Source organism: Balaenoptera acutorostrata, chromosome 1 (assembly GCF_949987535.1).
Source record: "Balaenoptera acutorostrata chromosome 1, mBalAcu1.1, whole genome shotgun sequence".
NCBI classification, from domain to species: domain Eukaryota; kingdom Metazoa; phylum Chordata; class Mammalia; order Artiodactyla; family Balaenopteridae; genus Balaenoptera; species Balaenoptera acutorostrata.
Genome location: NC_080064.1, coordinates 60781673 through 60795034, shown reverse-complemented (window position 1 = coordinate 60795034; position 13362 = coordinate 60781673). Strand labels below are relative to the sequence as shown.

The following is a 13362-nucleotide window of genomic DNA, read 5'->3' as shown; positions in this document are numbered from 1 at the left end:
ATATACCATATTTAATTGACTCTGAGATTAACATCTGAACATTTCAAGTGGATGCATATTTAAAAATTTATAGTATCATCTATCCTATGACAGTACTGGAGTTGGGATAATCTTGTGAAGGGGATGAGAAGTGTTCACAGTTTCTGTTGCTTGCATAACATTTGTAATTAGAAATGCATCTCACATTTAAGTATTTGTTAGTGTTTGCAATCTGGGACATGCTATTGTTACTAATGCCTATACTGAGCTTTAAAATGTACTCAGTTGAGGCTACTTCAGGACAAATATTAATTGAATTATCCAAATCCTCAGTGATATGGGAATATTTCACTATTTGAACTATACAATTCACCTACAAGGTCCCATATTTACTGTGCTTTTAGATATTCAACTAGTTCTCTTCTCCTTTCCTTTTTGTTTTGAGTTCTACCAAATTTCCAATTTAATTTTAATCTTATAACTCAATCTTTATTTGAAATAAAGTGATTTAGTTCTTCAGAGCATGGGTATATCACTAGTAAAAGAAGTTTCTTAAACATTTATATATCTCAAATCTTCTTAATATTTGTACTATTGTAATAATATTTTATGACTCAGTTTGGCCTTTAGGGGCACTAAATCTCAGGTTTTGGAAAGTATCTTAAAACATTCTTTTGTTAAATTATCCAGCTGAAAGTTATAGAGCCTTTTAGATTACAATAATAAAATAGAGCATTTTTTTGGCAGACAATTCACATAAAATTGAATTCTAATTTCTAAGTGGTTTTGGTTTTGATATTATGTTATCTGTTTGCCCAAATTTCTTCCCCTATATTAGGACTAGTAAAAAAGAACTGACAAAATGCAAGACAAAAAAGTGTGTCTTAGGGAGATAAATATTTCCTGATTTAATAAACCAAAGGTATATTTGTAGTGTTGTCATCAGTACCAGAAGGAAAATCTATTTTATGTGGACAAATGGTGAAGTATCAATTCATTTAGAAACTAGGTAAATGCTCTTTTGAATATCTGAATTTTCAGAACTGTCCAAGTGTATGGTATTCGTTTGTATTGTGAAATCATGATCTACAAAAGTAAGGGAATTTGGAAAAAACTTTCGAGGTGATTTCTGTATGCAAATGGAGGCTGCTACCTGTTAAGGGACTTCATTATTCCAGTGGGTTCTTCTTAATGCCATATATTAGCTTCTGCCAACAGATTGGTGTCGAGTTATACTCAGTCAGTTATTTGAACAATTTTAAAGATGATCATTTAGTAAAATGCAGTTAACAATAAACTTAAAATGTCTTAACTTTCAAGATATATCTTTTAAATTTAAAACAAGACATGGAAACAAAGTTTCCATTGACAGATAAATGGATAAAGAAAATGTGTGCATATATATGTATGCATGTGTGTGTGTGTATATATATATATACATATATAAAGCCATAAAAAAGAAGAAAATCCTGCCATTTGCAACAACATGGATGGACCTTGAGGGCATTATGCTGAGTGAAATAAGTTGGGCAGAGAAAGACAAATACTGCATGATCTCACTTACATGTGAAATCTAAAAAGAAAAAAAAAAACCTCATAGAAAAAGAGATCAGATGTGTGGTTACTAGAGGATGGGGTGGGTGGGGTGGGGGGAATTGGATGAAGGTAGTCAAAAGATACAACTTTACAGTTATAAGATAAATAAGTACTGGGGACGTAACGCACAACAGTATTACTATAGTTAACACTGTTGTATGGTACATGGTATATTTGAAAGCTCCTAAGAGAGTAAATTCTAAAAATTCTCATCACAAGGCAAAAAACTTTTTCTTTGTAATTATATGAGGTAATGGAGGTTAACTAAATTTATTGTCCTAATCATTTTGTAATAAATTTGTCACTACTATGTTATATACCTTAAGCTCATACAGTGCTATGTGTCAATTATATCTCAATAAAACTGAAAGAAAAAAGTTCACTCTAGAACATCTAGAAAACATTGAAAATATAAAGATGAAAATAAAAATCATCCATAATTTCACTTCCAAGGAAATAGTCTTTTATTTCATGTACATTCATATTAGTATGGAAAACACAGTTTATATATAGCTATGATATGCTTTGAACATAACATCATAGGAATTTAAAGATATTCCTCTAGGCAAGATTATAAATTGCTACATGGTATTGTCATATGTATGTACCATAATCTCCTAGATGGATGTGTGCTTCCATATTTTTCATATTGTAAATAATGATAAACATCCTTGTCCATAAATCCTAGTGTGATACATGATGATATGATACATTTCTAGAAATGAATTACAAAGGCAGTGGTTGTAAATATTTTCAAATCTTTTAAAGCACACTGCCCTGCAAGGAGTATATAACATTCTGCAGTTTCATCAGCAGTGTGAGGTTATCTCTTTCCTCATAGTCTATAAACAGCTTTACACTTTTTATAACATGCTAGAGCACAAAGGCCCTTTATTGTCATATTAATTTGTACTATTTTTATTATTTATGATGATAAACATTTTTTGTGTTGCCAATTTGTACATTTATTATGAACTGCCAGTATGTGTCATTTACCCATTTTTTTCTAATGAGAACTTTAACTTCATACTCATTTGTAAGAATTCTTTATAAGTTAAGGATATAATTTACTTTCCATATTCGGTGGAAATATTTTCCTATTTATTGTTTTACCTTAATTTAAAAAATATTTTCTAATATTATTCTGTAATGTAATATGTATTCTAATATTATTTATTTTTTGCAAAATGTTTCATTAATTGACATGGTCTCATTTACTGAACAAGAATGAGGGTGTCTTTAATTCCAATGGTCACTTTTGAAGCCTCATCTACTGGTGCTGGTACAGTACTTACCTAAAGTGAAAGAAAATTGTATCGTTTAAACTTCTTATTCTTACCTTCCAAAATTGGCTGGAAGAAATTCAAGAAAGGCATCATTCAGGTAGAGCTGGGTCAGGTTTAGAAGCTGTGTGAAGCCATCAGGGAGTCTAGAAAGGAGTTAAAGGTTTAGTCATTGCATAGATGTTGCCATAGAAACAGAACAAAAATATATATCTCTAAGGAGAAAAAATAGAAGTGTAATACATTTTCAACTCTCCTTTGGTATCACAGTAATGGAAGAATTTACTGAGCATGTTGTTACGGCTTGAAAATTTTGCCTGTTATTTAAATAAATTGGCATTCACCCACCTCCACACTGCTTTCCTATGCTGAGATTTATGTCATTGCCAAAGTCAGAGACATCATTTCTTACTGTTGCCCTAACCTTATGCACACCAGTGAGCTATTTTTATGGAAATTTCAAGTTGTATGACATGTTTTGTAATTTTAAATTTAATGTTCTTTCTCAATAGCATAGTCACATATATAGTCAGGCAATGCTATCTACTCGTTCAGTTAATCATTAAAATTTGTCTACAGTTTGTGACAATGATGACTAAAGCTGCCCAACATGAAAAGGGAAGGAGTATTTTGTCCCTTTAACTGATAATTTCTTTAATGCAGGCCCAACATACATGTACATTATAATTCAAATTGATCCAATTCATGTGCATTGAATAAGAACACTGTCACAGTAATTAAACCGAATCCTAAAGACTTTAAAAAGAAAAGAGTTGAGAAAATATCCTATGGGAAAATTTTACTTGTTAGATAAAATAATTATTTGAAATGTTTAAATCAGTTTTACCAAAAAGATTTAACTCCAGGATTTTTCTTAAAAAGACATATTTTTTTTAATAATTAAATTTCTACTTAAAAATTTTAATGTCTTTATCTAGGCTTTAGACAAGACCATGTTGTTTCACAAAATACCTCTAAATACTGTTCAAATCTGCCTTCCCCTAAAATTCCAACCTATCTCCTTCCTTGAATTTACTGACAAAATTATTTAAAGAGCTGCCTCTACTCACTACTTTTTACTTTACTCTGCAAGCTATTGCTTTCTGGCATCTACCCTAACTTTATTACTGAAACTGCACTCACCAAAGGCTCTTAAGTCCTAATTCCATTAACTTCATTTCTTTTCGTAACCCACACTGCCTAGCAACAGTTGCCAACACTGACTGTTCTCTCCTTCTGGACTTCTAATGTATTCTTCCTGCTCTTCCCCCTACTCCTGGAACACTATATCTGAGTTTCATTGCACAGTTTCTCTTCCTCTGACCAATCTTTGGTTATGAAATGATTTATGTATATAAAAGAGTATAGCAGAACACTCTATGACTCTATCACAGCAAGATCCTTTTTGACCCACCTCCTGGAGAAATGGAAGTAAAAACAAAAATAAACAAATGGGACCTAATGAAACTTAAAAGCTTTTGCACACCAAAGGAAAGCATAAACAAGATGAAAAGACAACCCTCAGAATGGGAGAAAATATTTGCAAATGAAGCAACTGACAAAGGATTAACCTCCAAAATTTACAAGCAGCTCATGAAACTCAATATCAAAAAAACAAACAGCCCAATCCAAAAATGGGCAGAAGACCTAAATAGACATTTCTCCAAAGAAGATATACAGATTGCCAACAAACACACGAAAGAATGCTCAACATCACTAATCATTAGAGAAATGCAAATCAAAACTACAATGAGATATCACTTCACACCAGTCAGAATGGCCATCATCAAAAAATCTACAAACAATAAATGCTGGAGAGGGTGTGGAGAAAAGAGAACCCTCTTGCACTGTTGGTGGGAATGTACATTGATACAGCCACTACGGAGAATAGTATGGAGGTTCCTTAAAATACTAAAAATAGAACTACCATATGACCCAGCAATCCCACTACTGGGCATATACCCTGAGAAAACCATAATTCAAAAAGAGTCATGTACCACAATGTTCATTGCAGCTCTATTTACAATAGCTAGGACATGAAAGCAACCTAAGTGTCCATCGACAGACGAATGGATAAAGAAGATGTGACACATATGTACAATGGAATATTACTCAGCCATAAAAAGAAATGAAATTGAGTTATTTGTAGTGAGGTGGATGGACCTAGAGTCTGTCATACAGAGTGAAGTAAGTCAGAAAGAGAAAAACAAATACAGTATGCTAACACATATATATGGAATCTAAAAAAAAAAACCCAACGTTTCTGAAGAACCTTAGGGTCAGGACAGGAATAAAGATGCAGACATAGAGAATGGACTTGAGGACATGGGGAGGGGGAAGGGTAAGCTGGGATGAAGTGAGATAGTGGCATGGACTTATTTATACTACCAAGTGTAAAATAGATAGCTAGTGGAAAGCAGCCGCATAGCACAGGGAGATCAGCTTGGTGCTTTGTGACCACCTAGAGGGGTGGGATAGGGAGGGTGGGAGGGAGATGCAAGAGGGAGGAGATATGGGGATATATGTATATGTATAGCTGATTCACTTTGTTATAAAGCAGAAACTAGCACATCATTGTAAAGCAATTATACTCCAATAAAGATGTTAAAAAAAAATAAAAGAGTATATATGTACCCACAGTATAATTTAATAAATGTTCCAGTACATTTAACACCCTCTAGGTGTCCCTCCCTGACTACATCTATTTGCTCCACAAATTCCTGAATGATGTTTACTTTTCTGCTTTTTAAGGAGTTTTACCACACCTATTTAAATCCCTAAAAAAAGAAAAAAAAAGTCACATGGTTTTGCAGGTTTTTAACATTATATAAATCAAATCATACTATGAATATTTTTCTGAGACTTTTAATAATTCATATTATTAAATAATTCACTGATTAGTTAAATGAAATTCATTCATTTTGATGTAGATGACTGATCACCATAGCATAGTATTCCATTGTATGAATATACCACTATTTATTTATCATTCTCCATCTAATTGAACATTACAGCTGTTTCTAGTTTTTTGTTTGTATTTCTATTATATGTTCTATTTATTTTTAACATATATTCTGGTGTACAAGAGTTTACTTAAGTTATATTGCTGGTTACAAGAGATTAATGTCCCTATGAATAGGTCTCAGCTAATGACTAGAAGGAGTATAAATACCTCAGCGCCCTCACCCATTGTGCTTAACAACTCTGTGATATGTGTTTAACCTCTTTCCCAGAGTTTCCCAGAAAGATTAAGGTCCAGTGGTCCATACTAGTAAATAGCTTGATAACATATCCTTAACTGGTATTTTCTTAGATCATTTTCTAAATGTATTGCTTGAATTATTTTCTAAACTTTTCTGCTGGGGAACCCAAACTAAACACAATTAATATTTGTATATCAATTTGGTAGGAATTCTTTATACACTTTTAAGATGCTGATCTTATATGGATTATTTTTGCTACAAATATCTTGGTTCAATTTGTATTTTGGAGTTGGATTGTTTGTATCTGGCTTCATAGAGGATGTTTCCATAAATTTGCTCCCAAAAGGAGGTAGGATTCGTAAAAACAGAAAAGAGAGAGAAAGGAGGCAGGGGAGGAGTGAGGGGTTCTATAACGTAGAGGTAAGAATTCACCTGAGATGGGTGACAAAGGGAAGATGAGTTCTAGAGGGAATACTTTATGTATAAGAGTATAAGAAATTAAGATTTGAGAATATCAGTAGGGGACAGGATTTATAGGATACTTAATGCTTGACGCAAAGGTTTGAACTTTATCCTATAAGATTATAAAGAATTTATTGTAGATCTTTGTTTTTCTCTATTTTTTTCCTTTCTTATAATACATTAGAGCTCATATCCTGATAGTAAAATAGTTTTTATGATAATGGCACAGATGTCCAATAGATTACAATTCAATTTAACTACTATCTTATTTTGATGTCTTTTTCGTTCCTATAGTCATTTGAGAAAGGAAATCATTTACGACTTTTCAAAAAAGAAGATTAATATGTGTAAAATGAGAAGAATGTTAAAACTTTTTATCTAATAATTTATTTTAACATTGTAACTATTAAAAAATAAAAATCCTTTAAAAATACTAATTTTCTAGTTATAGGGACAGTTTGAAGTACTCAGCTTACCTTAGTCTATTTTTCCACACATGTATGCACTAAATGGTATTACATTGTACTACTTCTTTTGATAAAAAATATATTTCTTTAGGCTGCTTCTCTAGCAAAGTTTATGATGTAAGAAAATCTGGCTTTTACATAGAACACTTCTCTAAGGATTTAAGAATTGACTACACTGGGCAGATTCCAATTGCAAAATTGGACTGCCAAAAATAAGTTATATGAAAAAACCAGAATACAAAGTAAGAAAGTTTTTTCAGTCTGCTTATAAACAACGTGTTGACATTGTATATCGAATCTTTCTTCTCTAAAAATGTAGAATTAAAGGGTATATTTACACAGTGTGTCTTGTTTAATAGCATGTGTATTTTTTATTTCAATTTGCTTAAATAAGAATTTGTTGAATGGTTACTCTGCACTGAGATTCAAAATTAATGCTTTCTTCCTCACCTTCCCCACAGCATTATATTCATAGATTTAGCAAAATGCTTATAACAATTATATTTTATACAAGTTTTGGGAATTTTTTATTCCTGGAATAAATTATACATTCTTTGAGGGCAAGGAATTTTTTTAATCTCCTCAATAATCTAGTATTGTAGTTTGAAAACATATTATTTGAAAATATATATTCAGTAGGTCTGCTAAAAAGATATTCAACTTTATTCATTATTAATTTTATGGTATGATTTTGTAGCTTTATTAGTGACAGTGGTCCCACTTGTCAACATCACAACTTCCAGAGGAACATACAAGGACCTGCAAGGAAGAAGATATTCCTTAGCAAGCTAAATAAACTCAATGAAGATGAAAGTCATGGGCTGTCTTTATCCTCCTCCAAGATACTCAGTGAAATCCAACATTTTACACTAAGTAAGGGAACTCTAATGAAAGGTTTTCACATTCCTAAAGGCTTTCACATTCCTAAAGTAACTGGTGGTTTACCACATTTGACTGATTTATTAAAAAATTCAAAGTATTTTAAAAAATATATACTGGTAAATAATTCTCTCTCTAAGGAAATATTTTCATTTTATTAATGGCTGAAATTAAAAGTGGAGAAAAGGGAATTCTCTTACACTGTTGGTGGGAATGTAAATTGGTACAGCCACTATGGAGAACAGTATGGAGGTTCCTTAAAAAACTAAAAATAGAACTACCATATGACCCAGCAATCCCACTCCTGGGCATATACCCAGAGAAAACCAGAATTTGAAAAGATACATGCACCCCAATGTTCATTTCAGCACTATTTATGATAGCCAGGACATGGAAGCAACCTAAATGTCCATCAACAGAGGAATGGATAAAGAAGATGTGGTACATATATACAATGGAATATTACTCAACCATAAAAAATAACAAGATAATGCCATGTGCAGCAATGTGGATGGACCTAGAGATTGTCATACTGAGTAAAGTAAGTCAGATACAGAAAGGCAAGTATCACATGATATCGCTTACATGTGGAAACTAAAAAAAAAGGGTACAAATGGATTTATTTACAAAACGTAAGTAGAGTCACAGAGGTAGAAAACAAACTTATGGTTACCAGGGGATAAGGTGGGGGAGGGATAAATTGGGAGATTGGGATTGACATATACACACTACTAAATATAAAATAGCTAGCTAATAAGAACCTGCTGTACAGCACAGGGAACTCTACTCAATACTCTGTAATGGCCGATATGGGAAAAGTACCAAAAAAAAAAAAGAGGGGATATATGTATATGTATAACTGATTCACTTTGCTGTACACCTGAAACTAACACAAACTGTAAATCAACTATACTCCAATAAAAATTTTTTAAATTAGCATATTCAAATTGCAATAAAGAGAGCACACTAGAATCAGACACCCAAAATGTTTAGTGCTTGAGCACGTGGGCATTGATGTCAGAAGACCTAAGTTTGAATCACAGTTCTTTCAATTATTTATCTCTGTGACTTTTACAGATCACTTAATCTTTGTAAGACTCAGTTTCCTTCTTTATAAAATGATCATACTAATATCCACTTCCAGAGTTGCTCCAATGAGTAAATGATTACCCACCCCATATTAAGAACTCACTAAACGGGAGCAATTGTATTACTTTTCCTTGGTATTGTTTTTATTCTGATCTTTCAATATTAACTAGAATACTAATTTAAATACTTTTATCAGTGCTAATCTTATTGTTGGAATAGGCAGATTAAGATTGGCTGCAGACATCCTTGTTTCAACATTTTTCTTTTCTAATTGCATTTACTTTAGAAGTTTAATGAAAACATATTACAGGCATTTGACCTCCATTAGAACAGTTAAACCAAATTAAAATACAGGTGCTATAAGTTTTGATTAAGGAGCCAATGTAAAATCTCCTACTCTAATTGGAAAGATATTTTACATCTAAACATTTTAATTTATAACCTTAAAGTTATAAAATTAACCTAATATTATCAGAGAACATTTAGAAAATAAAGAGAAAAGAAAAATGTTGCTCATAATTCCACCTCCTTAACACAATTATTATTACCATTTCATGTATTTAATTTTGATCTAATTTCCAATTAATTATTTTAACATCACTGCAAACTTGTATCATGATTTCTCCCTTTACTTTGTAATTATCTTTCAATTTTGCTGTGTAACCAGAGTGACTACATAATCTATCATTCAAACTAGGACACTTTTGGGTGTTAAAAGGGAACTATTATTAATCATGCCACATCAAGAGGTATAAACTGGGATGACTTGAGCAAACAGAGACATATAGTCACCCTATAAATAATCTTTATAACCATCCAGTAGATGTACCATAATTTATTAGCAATTTCCTTATTGTTGAGCATTAAGAATGTTCAGATTTTTCAAATTGTATCTTTTAATTTAAACCAAAATCAAATGTTTCTTCAGGATTTGTGAAATATAATAAAAGGAGCCCAGGAATTTAAATACTATCTTTATGCATTTCCATATGTAAAAAGTTACGTAGATAATATTTATCTACTTCGTAATTGTCGTGAAGATGAAAATGAAATAATCTAAAAGCCTGAGACATGCTAGGTTCTCAATAAATGTTGGTCCTTACTTTCTCATTGAGAAGTTGTTATTTTCAATTTTATTGTAATAATTTTCACCAGTGGTTTGGTTAAGGCATTCAGACTATACTATAAAGTTCACATCTAAAACTAAAACTAGTATGCTAACACTTAAAACTATAACTCTCATATTCTAGGGTTTTCATGACTTAACTACTTTGTAGATTTCTTGTATCTAAGAAAATAAACAGAAAAGCTATAAAGAAAAGTAAATGAAACCTAAGTCTATATTTTAATAGAGCAAATTGATAATCTCCAGTATAACTGATCAAGTAAAAAAAGAAAGAAGACAAAAATTATTGATACCAGGAATGAAACAGAGAGCATCACTAGAGATATTATAGATGTTAAAGGGCTAATAAAAAAAATTATGAAAAATGAGGTACCAATAAGTTTGAAAACATATGAAATGTACATTCCTAAAAAACACAAACTACCATAAATCACTCAAGAAAAACTAGGCAATTTGAATAGTACTATACAGGAAAAAAATATTCAGACTAATATGCCTCATGAATATAGATGGGAAAATCCTTACAAAATATTATCAAATCAGAGACATTAATTTATAAAAAGTGTAATACTTCATGACCAGGTAGGGTTTATTTATATCATCATGTCAATAGATATTTTTTTAAGAAAAACTTTGACAAAATTCAACGTCTATTGACAGGAAAAAGTCTCAGCAAAACAGATTGCAAAGATTTGGCAGATTCTAAGGCGGACCCCATAATCTTCGCTTTCAGAAGTTCATGCCCTGGTAAAATCTTCTCTTCTTGCGTATTGGTAGGACTTGTGACTTGCTTCTAATCAATGGAATGTGGCAAATAGGATAGGATGTCATTCTCATAACTATATTACATTATGTGACTCCATCTTGCTACGATACTCATTCTACTCTGCTGTTGGCCTCGAAGAAACAAGATGCTATGTTATGAACTGCCTATGGAGAGGGTCACCTGGCTGGGAACTACACCAGTCTTTAGGATGCAAAAGTGGCCTCTAGCTGTCAGTCAGCAAAATTCTGGGGCTCACAGGTTTATAACAGCAAGAAAATGAATTCTGCCAATAACCTGAGTGAGCTTGAAAATGTATTTCTCTCCATTTGAGCCTCCAGATGAGACTGCAGTTTGACTGATCCCTTGATGGTAGCCTGGTGAAACTCTCAAACAAGGAACCCAGCTAGAGCATGACCAGATTCCTGACCCACAGAAACTTAGAGATAGTAAATAGGTGTTGTTTTAAGCCACAAAGTATGTGGTAATTTCTTACACACAGCATTATAAAACTAACACAGATTTTGGTATCTGGTATTGGGATTCTGCTGTAATAAATTCCTAAAAAATATGGAGTGGCTTTGGAACCAGGAAGTGGTCAGAGATTGCATGACTGTTGAAGAGCATCATAGAGAAAGCCTTGATTTTCTTGAAAAGTTTGAAAGTAGAAATCTAAACTTTGATAGCCCTGCTGGTAAAAGCTCAAAAGGAAGTGAGAAATGTATTATATTAAATTCCCTCAGCATGATAAAGGGAATGTATTAAAAAAAAAAAAAAAAGAATAAGTAACAATCATATATAATGGTGAAAGTCTGAATGCTTTCTCCCTAAGATTGGGAACAAGGCAATAATATCTGTTTTCACTTCTTCTATTCAACATTATACAGGAGGTCCTAGCCAGGACAATAAGGCTAAATAAATAAATAAAAGAAGTACAGATTGAAAAGGATGAAATAAAACTGTCTTTATTCACAGGTAACATGATAGTCTATATAGAAAATCGCATCCTTTCCCCCACAAAGCTACAAAGTATTTACTAGTACTAATAAGTGAATCTATTAAAGTTGCAGGATATAAGGTCAATATACAGTAATCAATTATATTTTTATGATAGAAAAATCATTTGTAATTGTCCCCAAAACATGAAATACTGGAATAAGATGAACAAAACTTGTAGAATATTTGTAAACTTAAATCTACAAAACATTGATAAAAATTTTTTAAAGATCTAAATAAGTATAGAGATATATTATGTTCAGGGAAAGGAATACTCTATATTTTTGACATGTCAATTCTGCCCAAATTGATCTACAGATTCAATAAATCCTTATCAAAGTTTCACATTTTTTGGCAAGCTGATTATAAAAATTATATGGAAAAGCAAAGGGCATAGAAGAGACCAAATAATTTTGATAAAGAAGAACAAAGTTGAAGGACTCACATTCCCTGACTGTGTGAAATACTACAAAGCTACAGTAATTAAGATAGTATAAAACTGGTGTTTTATACTATAAACATAAAAAGTAGAGAATTCAGAAATGGATCCAAACACATATGATCAATTGATTTACAAAACAGGTACTCAGATAATTTTATAAAGAAAGGATAATCTTTTCAACAAATGGTACTGGAACAATTGGATATCTATATGCAATAAATAAATAAAAAAGAGAACCACAACCCTCACACCTTACATATATATTTACAAAAATCAACTTTAAATGGATCATAGACCTAAATGTAAAACCAAAACTACAAAAGTTCCAGAGGAAAGCATAGGGGAAAATCTTTATGACTATGAATTTAGTAATGATCTCCTAGACAGGGACAAGAAGAATAAACTATAAAAAAATTATAAACAGGGCTTCATCAAAATGAAAATTGTTTTATATTTGAAAGTCACTATTTAGGAAGTGAAAAGATAAGTCATAAGAGCAAACAAATATCTGATTTTTAGCCAGAATTTATAAAGAATTCTTATAATTCAATAATAAAAAGACAATAAATATGAACAAAAAATCTGAACTTTTAACAAAGAAGCAAGCAATGCAGATTGTAAATAAATACAAGGAAAGATGCTAATTTGACATTTATACTATAAATTAAAACTACAGTGAGATATGACAATGAGATACTATATCTACTAGACTGGCTAAAATAGAAAAAAAAAACAAAAACGGACAGTACCAAATTCTGACAATAATGAGGAACAATGGAAACTCATACTGCTGGTTGGAATGCACAATGAAATAGTTATTTTGGAATACAGTTTGGAAATTTCTTATAAGGTTATGCATACATGTACCATACTACACAGAAAACTACTCCTAGGTGTTTACCCAACAGAAGTGAAAACAGATGCTTACACAAACACCTGTACAGAAAGGTTTATACCCACTTTATTCATAATAGCCCCAAACTGGAAACAACTTAAAAGTCTATCAACTGAGGAATAGATAAACAAATTGTGTTATATTCATACAATGGAATTCTACCTAGAAATAAATGGGAATGC

At 31.7% G+C, this 13362-nt stretch overlaps 1 protein-coding gene across 2 annotated transcripts in view; it reads right to left on the bottom strand.

The window, feature by feature from the left end:
• LRRC7 (leucine rich repeat containing 7) overlaps positions 1 to 13362 on the bottom strand; it is a 508378-nt gene that overhangs the window by 251294 nt on the left and 243722 nt on the right. For both annotated transcript variants that reach the window (XM_057529777.1, XM_057529769.1), the window contains exon 6: positions 2915 to 3004. In XM_057529777.1, coding sequence (XP_057385760.1) covers positions 2915 to 3004 — 90 coding nt within the window. The remainder of the gene's footprint in view (positions 1 to 2914; positions 3005 to 13362) is intronic.